The 17,815-nt window shown below is 39.9% G+C and overlaps 1 protein-coding gene across 2 annotated transcripts in view; it reads right to left on the reverse strand.

Moving 5' to 3' along the window:
• Nucleotides 1-17,815, reverse strand: part of LOC139126525 (retinoblastoma-binding protein 5-like) — a 299,327-nt gene that overhangs the window by 276,049 nt on the left and 5,463 nt on the right. Inside the window, exons 1-2 of one of the 2 annotated variants that reach the window (XM_070692578.1) lie at nt 15,611-15,691; nt 13,883-14,055 (exon numbers count right to left, since the gene is read on the reverse strand). In XM_070692578.1, the coding sequence (XP_070548679.1) occupies nt 13,883-14,025 (143 nt within the window). In that variant the 5' untranslated portion in view covers nt 14,026-14,055; nt 15,611-15,691. Of the gene's footprint in view, nt 1-13,882; nt 14,056-15,610; nt 15,692-17,815 lie in introns of those variants that run through there. The other variant, XM_070692577.1, reaches the window with a different exon arrangement.

Raw genomic sequence — 17,815 nt, forward strand, 5'->3', positions numbered from 1 at the left:
GACGATCAGGAAATTTTCCTGTCGACAACGAAAGATTGATTATTTTGAGAAAAACAGGGAGCAGTGAAGAAATACAGGCTTTGACCAATTTAGTTTGCAATGGATCCATAAAACTCGACTTGTTTGGGCAGTTCATCACAATGCGACGCACCTCATCAGCCGTAGCAGGTTCAAAGTCGCCCCATTTAATGTCCAGATCAAAGCCATAGCTCTCGGAGGCAGTGATAACGTCAGTGTCAATAGCCGGGAATCCAAGCTGAATTTTCTTGATTTTATCCGAGAAGAATTTGGCAAAAGCCTCAACCTTCTCAGACGGGGTTGTATCCGATAAGGGATCAACACGAGTGTCCGACCCTAATAAATTCGATACGGCGCGAAACAGACGTCCCGAATCAGAGGTACTGTAATCAATCATGCCCGTGTAGAAGTTCGTTTTTGCATCATCAATCATCGAATTCACATTATCACGCTGATTCACAAACATCTGACGGTATACCATAAGTCCAGAATCTCTCCACAATTTTTCATATCGTCTCCGTACTTGCTTCGCAGCCCTGATGTCATCATTATACCATGGCGCCTCAATTTTTTGATTGATAACACGGGTCTTCACTGGGGCATGTTTGTCAACAATGCTCTTCATGGACGTTGTGTATTCAGACACAAGGTGATTAAGGTCATCAATTGATGCTGTCTCCGAGACAAATCGATCGATGTCGGCTGACAGGTTATCAAGTTTTATTTTCCGAATCTGACGATACGATATTTCTTTCCCACTTGCTCTGGTTGGTCTTGATAAATTGATGACGAAAAATACTGGATAGTGGTCGGGAAAACACATGTCTATTGGTAAAACATTTGCCAACAGGTCAGCATCAATAGAGCGAGCAATGATCACGTCCAGTGTATGGCCTTTGCGATGTGTTGCGCCATTGACCAGCTGGACGAGGTCGAATGAATTAAGTAGATCCAGGAAACGCTTACCCTCTGAGGACGATGGGTCATCCAGGTGAATATTCAAATCACCGCATAGAATGAATCGGTTGAACTGGATTTCATGAAGGAAGGATTCAAATTCCTCCATAAACATCGCAAAAGAGAAACCATTCTTTTTGGATGGAGGTGGACGATAGATTGTATGCACCATAACACAATCCGGTATGATACGTAACTCAACAGACAAAGCTTCAAAGGATTTAGCAAGTGTAGCTGTGTGATTTCTCCTTGAAACACCAATACTATCCTTGTAGATAATGGCTGTACCTCCACCACGACCTTGCCTCGACATGATAAGGGGCTAAATATTGATATTTTGAAACTTCGAACCCCGATTTTCAATTTCGATGTGTTTAGAAAACTATGTGGAAATATTTCGTGATAATTAGTTACGTTTAATCCATGGAGGACGCAACTATATTTCAACGTGTATAGCGCTTCTAGATATCGGACACGGGCTGTCCCTGTGTGTTGCGTTCTACACCTCGTATTGTACGGTGTGGCTAACTTCACCAAGTTTGTAGCGCCCGAAATAGCTTTTACCCCCAAAAAAATCCAAAACGGGACGGCAGCGTCACCTGACTTAATATGCTGTAGCATGACTTGTAAAACGCTATCAAAACGGAGCGAAGGGCGTATAACGAACAGCATGTCATTAAATGTCTGAAAACTGAGGTCATCTGAAAACTGTCTCACTGAGTGTATTGTTATGCAAATTAACCAATATGCAGAAAATCAGGGAAAGTTAGGTCCGGTTCCCACAGACTTTGAAATTCTCCCACTGTTTTTTTTCATGTGCGATTTTATCTCATGCCGTTCTTGAGCCAGGGTAATCCCTGAGATAGTGAAATACCTTCCTTTGTGGGGGTGATTACGACATCTGGAATTACCCTGGATCCAAATTTCTCATCAGTTCTTGTGTGTCTTACATGAAAACGTTGCAAAAACTGATCCGCAATAAAAAACTTTACCTCAGCTTTGTTTTCTGGATCAAATTTTACTACAAATCGATACCAAATATGAGAAAATTATGTTCACAGCCTTCGAAACTGTCTCACAACATATCCTGCCTGGGTTGGTGTAGGTCATTTAGGGTCACTAACTGAGAAAATTACCTAAAATATACAAATTTGGGGGTTTCCCAACACTTTGAGCAGAAAATTTATCTAATAACATCCCTTCAACTTTTGTACCAAATTACAAAGCTATCAGACAAGTAATTTTGAGAACAAGTTTTCTTGACCAAAAATGACAAAACTGTCTTAAAATTACAAGTTTGTATATTTCAGGACAATTTCCACATATCTAACTATTGTCATCCCTGGACATCTGTTCACCAAATACAAAAGCTCTCTTACCAGGGCCTTTAAAAAGAAAATATCTTTTACAATTTTTTGACCAAAAATGAAAAAAATTGCCCCAAAAGAGTAATATTTCCAATTTTGGCGTAATTTCAACAAATTAGAAGGGTAACGCCCTTGCAAACATCCAACCTAAATTTGAGAGAAACTGGGCTGGCGGTTTCATACAAGAAGAATTTCTACTTAAAATGAGGAAAACAACAAAAAAATTCAGCAAAAATACAAATTCAAGATATCTTCACGATATGCATAAAACCGTATAAGGTCAACCTAAGGTACTTGCATACTAATTTTCAAAGCAATCAAACCAGCGGTTCTTGAGTTATTGATATTTGACCATTTTCACATTTTTTAAGCTCATTTGCATAATTTGGGCACTGCAAACTTCATTTGAACAAAATCCCATCTACAGCCTAGGATGCATCCACAGACCAAATACTGCGCTAAAAAGAGCACAGTTCGTGAGTTTTTGAAGTTGACAGACATATTGTACGTACGTACGTACATACATACATACATACATACATACATACATACATACATACATACATACATACATACATACAGACACCACCGACTTCAGCTTATGATAACCTCACATTGGTATAACCAAATGTGAGCTAATAAAATTAGTTGAGATATACCTGAGTTATGGCTCTGTACATGAAAAACATTGAAACAAAATGGCCGTATGGCAGCCATATTGGATTGTATCACGAAACAAATTGGCGTGCATATCTATGTCATTGGTCAATGTCCTTGAACTAACTTTGAATAAAATCAGTTGAAACATGCCTGAGTAACGGCCAGCTCTGTACATGAAACAATCGTAATAAAATGGCCGCCTGGCAGCCATATTGGATCGTATCACAAAACAAATCAACATGCATTATAAAGTAATCCTTTGACAAACCAAGTTTGAATGAAATCGCTCCAGGCATCTCTGAGATATCTGCGTGCACGGACACACACACACACACACGGACATGATCAAACCTATAAGTCCCCCAGACGGTGTCTGTGGGGACTAAAAAGAGGAACAATTATCGCTAATGATTAAACTTTGATGATTTTTTCATGACATGTTGTGCAAGTTTTGTTGCAAAAACTCTATTTGTTGTTTGTGTTATAATAAAAGTTAAAAATAAACTAAGAGGTCAATTTATTCACCTGGATTCATGAAATATAGATCTGAATGGAGTTTAGACCAATTTTTGTTTAATACATATTTTTTTAATTGAAGGACAGACAACTTTCACAAAGGACCTGGAGTTTTACTGTGCTCCTGGTCATTATTATCTGCAGCTATAAAATTGGCAGAAAATTGTTCAGCAGTTTATCTGTCCGTCAAGGAACTAAAGAATATGTACAACAGCCCTGGCCATACATGTGGATAATAAAGTATGAACGTTATTGAAAATAGGGTGTGTGCAATTTCTATGTGAAATTGATTTGTTGGGTGTGGCTCATAAAAATTGCTTGTGGCTAAAAAATTTGATCATTTTAGCCACACTAATAGACTGTGGATACAATAAAAAAAATTCTAGCGCCAACACTGATTATTGTTTCAGCATATAGGTAGGGTGAAGTGAAAGACAAAAAACCTATTCTAATCACTGTACAAGCCATACTTGGCAGAAAGACTTGACTAAGTGGAAAAAAACGTTGATTTCTTTCAAGCACCTTCTTTTCAGGTTTATCAAAATACATTCTGCAAAAGAAAGTGCTTGTAGCAGTTTCATAAAAATAGCGTCAATGACACTGTAGCTCCCATCGTCGACTATTTAGTGTTTGTTCTCTGGGCAGATATTTGAACATGTGTGAAAGGGATAAAGTGCATGAAGTGAAAATACTTAAATGTAATGTACTGGAGACAGTGAAATATGTTTAATGTATTTATTCAGAATATAAAATGGAAAAAATACAGAATTAGATATATCGAATATTGTGATACAACCATTAACTCAACAAGTCATTTACAATGACATAGTCCCCACTTGTAATAGGAGTATTAGTCTTGATGGGGCAGGGAAATGTGGTCATTAACCCTTTTCCTGCCGAGCGCCCTTGTCCGTTATCCTGCCAAGTCTGTAGAAAACGGCCCCCTTTTCCGTGCCTGCAAAAGATTGGCTTTCCTGCACGTTATCCTGCCAGGCATTTTGGCAGAAACCGCCCATTTTCAGGGTAGTTTTAGCCGTACTTATACATGTTAGATTTCGATAATTTCTACATGCCCGTAACAGGGGAAGTTGCTCAAGGGTTACTGCAGAAAAGAATTGGGGTCAGCGGCTTTGTTTGCCCCAGGGGGTGCGTCATTTTATTGCCGTTTCATGCTTACTTTTACGGAAATAAGCTCCTTCAGTATTGCGCACGTCCGCTAGGCACAAACATAACCTCGCTCGTCTGTTAGTCAGAGATCCTGGGGTCGTGCTAGGGGTGTGGCAGCACCGGCAAACCTGTCCTTTTTCCCCAGGGTAGGGTCAATTGAATACGTACCTTCAACGACTTGGCAGTGTAGCACAAAAACTACATTTTGCCGTTGTACAAACGACTTGGCTGAGCCATTGAGGCACAGCTTCCACGTAGTTTCGCCAGCTCGTTTGGGAGTTGGCTTACGAGTGTTACCGTTCATTACCGACTTAATTGAGCGGTCCTCAGTCAGGTATGGGTTTGTACCGCCATGGCTTGGGCTGCAGCTAACAAGTGATAACCAGTCAATACACCCAAGTTGTCAGTCTCACTTTTGCGATGCACGGGTACAACGCAATATGCTTCCATTGTTCTAGCCATCGACGTCTCCATGCCTGGCAGCCATTGTATAGCTAGCTGGTTTGCATAACAAAAGCAGTCCCTGCTCAGTACAGGCGGTATCCCCGTAGCATTGACCTCATGTACCCTGAATTCTCGGTACGCAAATAGCGTACATAGCAACCAAGGTCGTCGGCAACAGGATACGTTTGCCTGCAAACCAGAGCCAATACTTCGGACGATGGAATACATAAAAAATCCAAAGCCACGTCCATTGAATGGCACGGCCAAGGCAGTGAAGGACGTTGCCTGGCTTGAACTTGCAGAGCTGAAGCCCAGCTTAGTACGTCCGACACCAGTTTGTAATGGTATTTCCGAGTCGTTCATATCCGTTCCATCGGAGGAACAAGTCGAGCCGTCCCGTCAAAAATACGTTCTCATTTTCAGTCACGCACAACTGAATTAGTGACTTTCGTCTCGCACCATCGGCACCATCTGCCAGGTCGTTTGCAAGAGGTAGCCTTCTAGATTAGCATTGCCGAGTTGGTCAAGTTCGGCAGCAATCTCTATAGTGCCAGGCAGCCAAGTACGTCCAACTCCACCAGAAAACGTCACCATGCTATCCTGCCAAGTCCGCTAAAAAGCGGTAAAAAAAACCAGCCCCCCTCGGGTGTGGGGGACTGGCGGACAGGTTTCTGCACCTTTCCCTGTCTATCGACTCCCTGCGAACCCATTTCGAGGAGAAAAGGCGTTCCTTGTCAGAAAACCTGTCCTCGGATGACCCCTAAACGCACAGGGGATAGCAAAACATAGTGCCGTCGACTTGGCAGGAAAGGGGGTACCCAAAAAAGACCCGATTTCCACCGTGTTGGTAGAATAACGGTCACCAGTGCTTAGATTCTGGCTACACCGAATTTCAAGCGGATTTTCACCGACTTGGCAGGAAAAGGGTTAAGAAGCATCACTGGAGTGTATATGTTGAGATCTATGGGCACATAGGTCTTTGTCATTGTTCCCAATTTGAAACACATGAGGCATGTCTAAGAAATACATATGCGCATTATAAATGAGGTACAAGATGTGACATCTTAAGGTCTAATATCCTATCAAACTTGGAGGGTATAGAACTTGTGGTTACTGAGATATGAATATATATGTATAATCAAGGTCAAAGGTCATCGACGTCACATGACATTTTGAAAAAAAAAATTATATTGCTAATGAATCCCTTATATGCCAAAAAATCAGATCTCTAGCTCTATTCGCTTGCCCAGAATTAGATGTGTACATAATTAATGAGGTAAAGCGTGTGTTGTCATAAGGTCTCCCATCCTACTAAATACAAAGGACATAGCACTTGTGGTTACTTATTTATTGACATAAACATATATTTTAGGTAAAAGGTCATCGAGGTCATATGACATTTGGTTAAAAAATTTCTCTCCTATAGTTATCCCTATATACCAAAAATCAGACATCCAGCTCTATTGGCTTGCTCAGAATGAGATATGTGCATAATTATTGAGGTACAGTATGTGGTGTCATAAGGTGTCTAATCATACCAAATATGAAGGGTGTAGCACTTGTGGTTACTGAGTAATGGACAAATATGTATATTTGAGGTCAAAGGTCACCGAGGTCACGTGACATTTTGTCAAAAAAATTGTATTGCTAAGTTATCCCTATATACCAAAAATCAGACATCCAGCTCTATTGGCTTGCTCAGAATGAGATATGTGCATAATTATTGAGGTACAGTATGTGGTGTCATAAGGTGTCCAATCATACCAAATATGAAGGGTGTAGCACTTGTGGTTACTGAGTTATGGACAAATATGTATATTTGAGGTCAAAGGTCACCGAGGTCACGTGACATTTTGTCAAAAAAATTGTATTGCTAAGTTATCCCTATATACCAAAAATCAGACCTCTAGCTCTATTGGCTCGCTCAAAATTAGATATGTGCATAATTAATGAAGTAAAATATGTGGCGTCATAAGGTGTCCCATCACACCATACATGAAGGGTGTAGCACTTGTGGTTACTGAGTTATGGACAAATATGTATATTTGAGGTCAAAGGTCATCGAGGTCACATGACATTTTGTCCAAAAAATTGTATTGCTAAGTTATCCCTTTATACCAAAAATCAGACATTTAGCTCTATTGGCTCGCTCAAAATTAGATATGTGCATAATTAATGAGGTACAATATGTGGCGTCATAAGGTGTCCCATCATACCATACATGAAGGGTGTAGCACTTGTGGTTATTGAGTTATGGACAAATATGTATATTTGAGGTCAAAGGTCACCGAGGTCACATGACATTTTGTCAAAAAAAATGTTTTGCTAAGTTATCCCTATATACCAAAACCAGACCTCTAGCTCTATTGGCTCGCTCAAAATTTGATATGTGCATAATTAATGAGGTACAATTTGTGGCGTCATAAGGTGTCCCATCATACCATATATGAAGGGTGGTAGCACTTGTGGTTACTGAGTTATGGACAAATATGTATATTTGAGATCAAAGGTCATCAAGGTCACATGACATTTTGTCAAAATATCCGAGATATCTGCGTGAACGGATGGACTCACGGATGGACGAACAGACGGACATGACCCAATGTATAAGCCCACTGGACTTCATCCATGGGGACTAAAAATTGTGTCACTGCATCCTTTTTCCAATATGAATACGATGAGAAACTAAATTTTTATTTTTTGTGGCCTTATACATGGGAGTCTATGGAGATCTGCCTTATACATGGGAGTCTATGGACGTGTAAACTAAAAATATGCAAATTTCACCACGATTTGCCCAAATTTGGGAAAGGTCACTCCTATGCACCTCCATACCAAGTTTCAAATCAATCGGACTTGTGGTTTCAGAGAAGAAGATTTTTTGACCAAAAATGGGAGAAAATTACAAAAAAATTCATGAAAAATAGCAAGTCCAAGATACTGACCCAAGATGTGCACAATCATTTAATGTCAGCCCAAAGTACTTACATGTTAATTTTTCATGTAATCTGCTCAGTGGTTATTGAGTTTTTCAATTTTGACTGTTTTTACATTTTTTCACTTAATTTGCATATTTTTGGCAATGACAACTTCATTTGAACAAATCTCATCTACAGCCCATCATCCATGTACACACCAAATATCAAGATGAAATGTACAGCGGTTTTGGAGTTTTTGATGTTGACGGACAGACATACAGACCAGTGTTTCATCTAGGCTGCGCGATTGCGCGATTCCCCCTCTTTGGTGTGCTGCGTGCCGCCAATCACAGGTAGAAGGGGCGACCCATCGCGCACTGCACTGAGCTGGCTGGAATGGCTGCTATCGTGAGTGCCACACTTCGATGCATTTGACCTGTTATCGGCACCTGTTAATAGTGTGGCAACGGGCATTGTATAGTGTTGCAAGAACATTTACATGGAAGGGACTAATTTTAGTTCGATTTTGATACTTTTTGAGCTGCTTGACAATAAATTGCTGTTGAAACAATAACACGCCTAAATTTCCGTACGCTAAATTTGCATATGAAAGCCTGTCAGTTGAGAGTTACGTTCACAAAAGTTCATTGCCCTTGCCCGATAAGGTTTCTGTGTCACATTATCTCTGTACGATTGAGAACAGGAGACAAACTGAAGTTTTTATGCATCGTATGGATGTCCATAAAACTCTAAAATAATTCTGATCGCAAAATTGACACGAAAATTTGGACTTTACTTTCACAGAAACGTGTTCAGTGCAGACTGCATGTAGCTTCATAGACTTTAAATGGTAGCTTCATGCAATGAAAGTCACAACAGTCACAAGCAAGCTGTGGTGTCAATGGGTCCGGTTTTTGAATTCAGTGAACAGACACTGACTTATTTTTCGGGGCAAATAAACCCTAAAGTTAACTGTCCGTGACAACCAACTTTTCTGTTTGTTAGTTTCCCGTTCTAAAATGACTGACAAAAAGCAACTGGCGCGAATCTGACATCGAGAAACTCCGCATTCGAAATACGGCAGACTAAGGTCCGACCCTCTAAGTTGTTCGTTTTAACTCTATTGAGTCTGCGCACAAAACTACAAGACTAGCTAGGTCACTAGAAAAATACAGCTAACTGGTTTGTATAGGGCAATGTTGATCCAAACTTACAGTGAAAGATGATATAAGCACAGTAAAAACGTGACAAACAAGTACATTAATTTTTTCAGAAGCTACAAAACATTCCTTTATAACTACAAAAGAGTTTTTTCTTGCTTTTTGTAGTGCAGACAGTTCAGTAAAAATGAAAAAAAAATCCCTTGTTCATTTTTATATTTGAATGTACATTAGGCCCTAAGAAAGTAAACATACAGAATATTTTAGCATACAGAATATGCTACAATTTATTTAGGAATAGAAATGCTTATGAATATTAATGAGCTGTCCGCCACTCTTGGAAGCCCTATACATTCACAACAGTGATACGCAAATTTGTTGACTTTTGAAAAAATCTTATGGAGGATGGTGTTTGCAGCCAGCATCTTGGATAGTGTAAGCAAATTATTTATGGCTTGTAGTATGTATAACACAAGTAACATCACTGCAACATTAAAACTTCCGTATAAAGATGTCATTATATGTTTCAGTTAAATCCCCCAAAATTTAAAATCCCCCTTAAAAATTACAGTAGAGGGGGACCAATCCCCCTCTGGTGTAGCAGCCTAGATGAAACACTGACAGACATACAGACATACAGACATACATACATACAGACATTTCCCTAGCCTATAAGAATAGCTTCCATTGCCATATATACATATGGCTATGGAAGCTAAAAACACTGTGACAGTATGACATGTATCTGGTGTATGGGCAACATGTAATCATTGGTTGCATGTTATGTATTTCAGTAAATGTTAAATATTGTAAATGAAAAATCAAGAACAGTTGCTGTGTGCTTGTAAAAGATAACATATTTGTCAATACATAAGTAGAAAAGGAAAAGAAACTTATCAAATTGCTGAAACATGTTCACCCTCAGTGCCTGTTGGCTTTTGCTTAACTATTTTATCATTACATTCAGCTGTTTGTTATATCTTTATCACTCTCCATGGACCAAGGCACACTTGAGGGCCAATGTCATCACTCTGTGTCAGTCTGTGTATGTCAGTCGGTCTGTATGTATGTCCATGTTTCATACAATTGTTGGCTTGTTTGGGTAACTATATGGGAGCAAACAGTGATATTGTCACTATTTTTTTAATGCCAATGGTCCATATTTGATGTGGCGACTGAGCGCGGATCACGAGATATCGATAAAAACATGCCATTTCCCAAGTATATTATTCACATCCCGAAGTTGACCCGAAATCTCCGACGATTAGTTGTTGTGATGATTGACAATATTCTAAGGGGTCCATAATAAATTCGAATTACGCAATTAATTTACTTCCCACTGCAAAGACTTTATATACAGCATTATGCCTTTACTTCAGGTAAGTTTTTTAGCTACTATAGACTATAGTCTATAGAAGCTATTGGTATGGGTATCCGTCCGGCGTCCGGCTGTATGTATGTACTGTATGTATGTATGTATGTATGTATGTCCGTTTGTGAGGCGTCCGTCCACTCAAATATCTTGAGAACCGCAGTACTTACTGATTTGATATTTGTTGTGTGGATAAGATATATGATTTTGAGAAACTCTTTTTATTAATTTTGATATTGTTGAAAATACGCAAATTAGCACCAAAAAAGGCGTTTATGGTAAAAAATCTTCTTCTTCATAACCACTGGTCAGACAGCTTTAGTATTTGGTATACAGGTCCCCAGGGATAAGCCAACTTAAATTTGTTAAAATTGTGATGAAATATGCAAATCTGTATTTTTACGGAATTTTTTTTTCCATTTTTGGTCAGGCCATCCTGAAATGAGCTATCAAAGATATCCACCTTCTTCATCAATACATGTGTCACAAAAGGTTGTTCTCTACATAACACAGCAGAGCTCTGTCAACTGTTGAGTCGCTTGTTTTTTCAAAACCGCTGGTCACACAAGTTTTAATATTTGATTTACAGGTCCCTAGGATGACCTTAGTGAGATAATTTCACACAGTCAGGAAATACTTAATTTTGTATCCATGTCTATAGTAGCTTCAGGGACTTTGGCCCTATGTTTTTAACTTCTTAGTTTTTGTTGTTTTCATTATTCTCAATCAGTTGTATTATATTTTTAACCAAGACCACATAGATATCAGTTTTTACGTGTAAAACATTAGCTGCCTCTGATGACTAAATTTTGTCGTCTGCCACACAGTTACGCGTGGTTCTATACATAGCGGCCAGTGTGTGGTAAGCATCTATGCATACCACACGGCGGCCGCTGTATCAACTACACCTAACTTTGCTAGTCACCTATGTGAATTCTGGTGTAATTAGCAACGAAAAGCAACTTTGTTTTTCATATTTTCTCTGAGTCAGTAAGACTCGGCTTTCTCCAACGGGGCATGACCGATCACTGACGTGAGTGGTACTGTGGCGTACAGCAGCGTCAGCGTAGACTCATACTCCATAGCTTAGTTGACAATGGCCCAAGTGCCGAATGTTCGATGTTCGGAAGCTGAATTTAGGTAGGCCTCTGGAATTCATACTTTTGCTTTTTTGAGGACATGCTTGTATCATTATCTCGTGATCCGCACGCAGTCGCCACGTCAAATACAGACCATTGGCATTAGAAACATGTTTTAATAATGTTACCAAATGGGAGTGTCACTTTAAGGGTACGTTTCTAACAATATACAGACGAACACTCCTGTTGAGTAACTTACGAAACAGAGTCCAATGATTTACTCTTTAAAACAATTTTGTGGCATCTCAAAAGTACAAGAAAACTGGACTGTTATGTTGTTTGCAAAAGTCAAACATCTCTTCCAAAAGAAAAACGTGTCTGTAGAATGGTGGGTCTTAAAACCAAATTGATAATAAACGCTGGCAAGTAATAAGTACTTGAACTTACTTGATTTCCATGAAAAATAGATACACTTAATCTTTACGGCCCTGATATGGTTTTTGAGGCCCAAGGTTGTATGGCTGAAGGGCTCAAGGGTGTGAGGGTCTGTACGCCATATGACTGAGATTCACAAACAAATCGTATCAAGCCATAAAGGTTATATTATATACCTTATGGAATGATAAATATGTAGTTAAAAATATTGTGCAAAGGTTTGAAATTAGAAATTCATGCAATGTCAAACATTTATTGCCATTTTTGTAATTTTTCAGAAAGTGATGGGCGTATTCTATCCCATATTGGTATACAGAATGACGTCATTTCTTTACCTGTAGAGGGCATCTTTTCCCATAGCGTTACACAGGAACGTGGCTCGAGGTATATGATAACATAGTTTATTACGCCTATGATGTAATAAATGTACACAGTGTTTTACATTTGTCGCTCCTGGACCCTGGGATCGCATTCAGTACCCAGGGGTTTCGTTAAAAGCCGGCCACCAGCCATATGGCCGGCTGTGGGGCGATCAAGGCTGCCTGTTATTACCTGAAAATCATGTAATTGTTGTGCCGCTTACAGGAATGAATAGCTGGTAACAAATACAGCATATCGGCAAAGTTTAGAATGATCTGTATCCTTAATGCTGACTTACTTGTTTTCAACACTTTTGCGGGGTTTTCAGTGAAAATATTGTGTTCTATTGCTCGCATTCGTGGATCACACGATGCCTCAGAACCTCGCTAACAGATGTAGGTACCAGTACAGCATAGAACACGTCCGTACAATGTACACAGGGTGGTTGGAGGTTAGGGGTCATTGAGCGTGTGCAGTAACGCAACATTGCGTCGGCCATGAGATGTGGATTAGTGACTCAGTTGGGTCAAAATGGAGAAATACAGACGGGTTGATGAAGAAAGGTACAGCCAATGGCAATTTCTCAGATCATACTGATACTAATACGGCGTTTTATGAATATTTATCGGGAAATGTTTCTTCTGAATGCATCAGCAATCGCCTACCGTGATCCATGGCCGTGGATTGTAAACACCTTGCCTGACATTGCCATTGGTAGTCGACGTTCATTCTCGGATTTTAATGGTTTTGTTTAAGTGATAGGAGCTTAACGTTTGACTTGCCTTAACTCTGTGGGCATATAAATATCAAAACTGAATAAATTGAAGGTGTAAACTTAAGCAGACTGTGACGTTTAGCGGTAGGCTGTAGCACAGTTGTCATACACGGCAATGCAGGAAGTTGGGAAATGGAAATGGCCTACACGTATCGTTAAGTTCGAAGACGGATTTCCTGCACCAAAAGCCACCATAATTCATTCAATAAACCAGCATCGATGGCTTCCAATACATGTCTGAATTCATATCTTCTATGCTTTTATTGTCGAAGACAATGCAGTTTTTGAGTGTGGTTTCCTACGAGATCTATGCTTTCAACATAAAACGAACACTTTTTACTACAGCTGCCGTTGCTGAAAGTAGCAGCACTGTGATTTAGGCTATCTAATGTTGGTAACTGATTGTTTGAAACATGTAAATAAAGTAGCTAATTTGGAACCATGTATTTTTGGTGGGGGAGGGGGGGTTTCGTGTCATATAACCAAACATCCACACGCTTGGCGGTTGGTATGGCTTGGCCGCCTGTAATTTTCATATGGCCCCCTGTTTCAAAACTTAGTGAAACCTCTGAGTACCTTTAAATTGCACATATGATAGCTGGTTGAATGAAAGGGTGAGAAAAAGATGTATGTAACATCATTGCGATATCTTACCTTAATGAACAAACTGGATGGACATGAGCACTGATAATTTTTGCGATACCTCTGGTTAAGAAATCCCACAGTACAATTCTTCCATCATTGCATCCTACAGCTAATAAGGTTCCTCGTTTGTTAAATGCACATGTGATAGCCATGCTGATGCAATCGAGAGTTCCATCACTTTCCTGGAACAACAGAATCGAACAAGAGAGAGTGGAATCAATGACACTGGGAAGAGGGACACAAGCATGTTCACTACAGATCAAGATCGGCATTCAACTGTGCTAATATTAGTTGAAGAGGTACATGTATAACCTGCCAAGTCAGTGAAAATCCAGCCAGCTTTCAAAACTCTGGCCGTAATAACTGAACGCTCCCTAATGTGTGAAGAAAGGTGCCAAAATGAATAGGTCGGTCGGGAAACGCAATGTATTTCTATTGTCCTGATGCGCGTTGCGCTTCCATTACACTGTTTATTCGCGTAAAGAGATTATCGCGACTTGGTCTAACATTAGCATAAACGATGACACCATTTTTACCTGACATGCAATGAACTAAAGGACAATGCGCATGCGTACATAGGCTGTGTTTCCTATTTACACGTGCTGGTTGCGTTTGACTGGACTAAACTTGCAGTCAACACCAATGTAATCATTACGACTATGATTTCATTTCTCTTGATGACAAGACATCGATTTCAACACCATTTCAGAGGAACAGAGTGAAGAGGTCTACAGTGATCTGATTGTATAACTTTAAGTTTAAGTTAAAACAAAGTTCACATGCCCCGTCCGTGAAAACGAGTGCATGAGTGCATGGAGTCAGCGGTTTTCGAGGACATAGGACATCGAAACAAAAATGACCTTTCTTAAACGTAAATTTTCCTATTCGTAGCGGCATTGTTTTACAGCTACCGGGAGACCTGTGTGACACAGCAAGCACATGGCTCGATAGGGCTTCATGACACGCCAGAAAAATCGCAATGGGGTTTGAATCAAAACAATATTTTTCACGTAAAATGCCCGCCAATGGATACGTTTGATCACAAAAATTGCGTCGTCAGTTTATTTTAAATGGTGTTACAAGTACCAAATCAAGAAAATCTACCTTAAAATACCATGTAGTACGCAAGGCACAGCGATCAGAAAAGATTTCAAAGAATCGAACATCGACTCTGCGAGGGTTGCAAAAACAAAATGGCGTTCGGCCGAGTTTGGGTCATCTGCTTTTCTATCCTTCCTTTATACTTTGATTTGCAGTTATTGAATCGCTAAAATAAGTCGAAATTGCTTTCGATCAGATAAATAGGTCCCAATCGAACTTATTTGACCAGTCATCAGAATGAAAAACAATGAATATTTCGACTCTTCACACAACGCGAACACAGATCGTCAGTGGACGCCATTTTCTAAATTGCGGAGCAAAGCATTACACAATAAACTATCAGTTTGCGTCTCATTATAAACCTTTTATTCAAAAACTGGGTTCGTCAGTTTAATTTTACGTATACTTTAATCACAAGAACAGACATCAGAATGAAACAGACCGTCACAATTTTGCAGTGTAGAACGAACAAAAGTTTATGTTCTCCTGACACATTATGAAAGACGCAATTCAATGAAAATGACCTACCCGCGATAGCGTAATCAAACGCAGATTTAGCGCTGAAAATTGATTTAGGAATAAAAAGATCACCCACTTTCCTTATCAAGAAATATTGCTTATCGAGAATATACTGACGTTTCAAAGTAGCTGTATACTTTATGGCCGATTCAGGCTAGTTTCTTCGTCAAAGACGGCACCACCGTACCCACTCTTTGAGGGGACGCTACAGCTGGTGTGACGTCATCAACAGCTAACGCCAGCGCAACGCGCATCCTACCAGCTAATCCCCTTGTTCGCACATTTTGACAATAGCGTTTCCCGACCGTTTGGTGGAGGGACTGTGGTATAATTCACGGCGAAAAGGGGTGCTGCTCGACTACAAAGGTTGTTGTACAATGTGTGAAGTTGAGTACCAATTGGCAAAAGACATTACAGGACAATACGATTTGTATGGAGTGAATATGTCTTTCACATCTTCAGAAATGGCAAATTTTCAATAAATGGTCACTTGTCCTATGTCTTTTTTCAATCCTCCAAAAAGTGATATACATACAACACTGTACTACTGCTAGTCCCTCACAACCGTCGGCCACCCCTAAAAAAATAATGGTACAGTCTACCGTGTTCTTCAGTGGCAGCATACTTGACAAGATCCATTTCACCGCCTTATAGATCTAGTCAAGCCAATCTAACTTCGATATTGCACGGTCTAGTAGCCGTAAATATCGGATATCATAAATATTAAAGTGCAATGTCGGGTCGCAGTGTCCTCCCAATAGGCGTAGTTGCAGTAGTAGTAGCTCTGCATGGCAGGGCTGTGTGTTAGCAGCGTTATACGGCCTCCCACCACAGCCCTGCAGACTGATATAGAAAAAAACGCTGGTGGCTCCTCAGAAATACGGCGGGCAGTTTCTCCGCCGAAAACAGCCGATTTTGAATCCATTGTACCCTCAAGGGATCAATCCGTTGGGGAGATATTGATGTCACAGTCTTTTCGAACGAAAACTGGGATGTTTAGGCGATAGCAAAGACGATAAATCAGTCAGTTGAATAATACAAATTTTTGGGGGATATATATTTTATCAGTTTTTGAACCAGCGTGAGACTATACGTGACAATATAATAACTATCTCTAAACAAAACCTTTTGGACATATCTTTTTATGTCAAGTTTGGACACGCTTTAAAAATGCGTGATATAACAACCATCTACTGTATTTCTGACGATTGTTGGGGTAAACTCTTTTTCCGCCGGTGTCGGACTAAGTCACAGTGCCTTTCCCTCCCACTTTCGCTTTTCTGAAAATGTATTTTTGTGTAGAAACCAACTTTACAGTGAAGGATGTTAGACTTTGAAGTGTATGCAATCTATCATCATCTAGCCACTGGCTCGCCTTGAAATGCGGGACTCTGTGCTCGGAGTTCACTACAATTTGACGTAGGGTTCGATTGAGAAACTGGAATCACAGAGATGTGTGCGTCGGACTCGGACGCGGATGCACAGATTCTGAATATTTTTTTGCGCGACTGTCGGACTCAGTCGCTGTGTCTTTCCCTTGCACGTCTGCTTTCCCCAAAATGTGTTTTTGTATAAAAACAACTTGTAAAGGATGTAAAACTTCGAAGTTACTAATACACTTGTCGATTTGATGTGCGAAGACACACCGACTCTCCTTTTTTTTACTTAGCACACGGTGTCAATGGAAATATTACAAGCAAAATATACTGCAGTTTATAAAATTTGCAGACACTGAGTCACTGACCGACAAATCCGCGTGTATTGTCGAGCACACATTATATATCGCTCTAAAACTTGCATCGTATGTAAAACATGTCTTGTTTGTTATTGAAAAAAACTAATACGAAATTGCCTTATACGTAATGCAAGAACGCAGTCGATAAACTGAACAAGTTGAAGAAAAACATCGAGTAAAAGCCATGGAGATATGAAGAGAGCCTTTTCCGTTCTTGTTCTTGACTTACACAGAATCGTATAGTACACCCATGAAGTCAGGTTAAGTTCGATGCTGTGTTAGGCACGTCGACCAACGTGTTTTTTGCCGGGCCAGCCAGAAGAGTATAAACCCACCTCTGATACGTGACCTAGGTGTGCTTTTTAGCTCCATGGCTGAACACATAACACGTATTCATGGGAGGTCCTATATTCCGACCTGTTCGTTTACAAATGAATATTCAAGTTTGTTTTGTCTTCTGTTTGTTTATGAATACATGGATATAAAGTGTCCACTAGTTTTACGGACCACATCTGGACACGGCTTTTGAGAGTTTCACCCCTTTCTTCAGTTATACCTTGCTGGTGCGTTCCTTGTTGACTTTGTCA

The sequence above is a fragment of the Ptychodera flava genome (assembly GCF_041260155.1).
Source record: "Ptychodera flava strain L36383 chromosome 3 unlocalized genomic scaffold, AS_Pfla_20210202 Scaffold_27__1_contigs__length_13241970_pilon, whole genome shotgun sequence".
NCBI lineage: Eukaryota > Metazoa > Hemichordata > Enteropneusta > Ptychoderidae > Ptychodera > Ptychodera flava.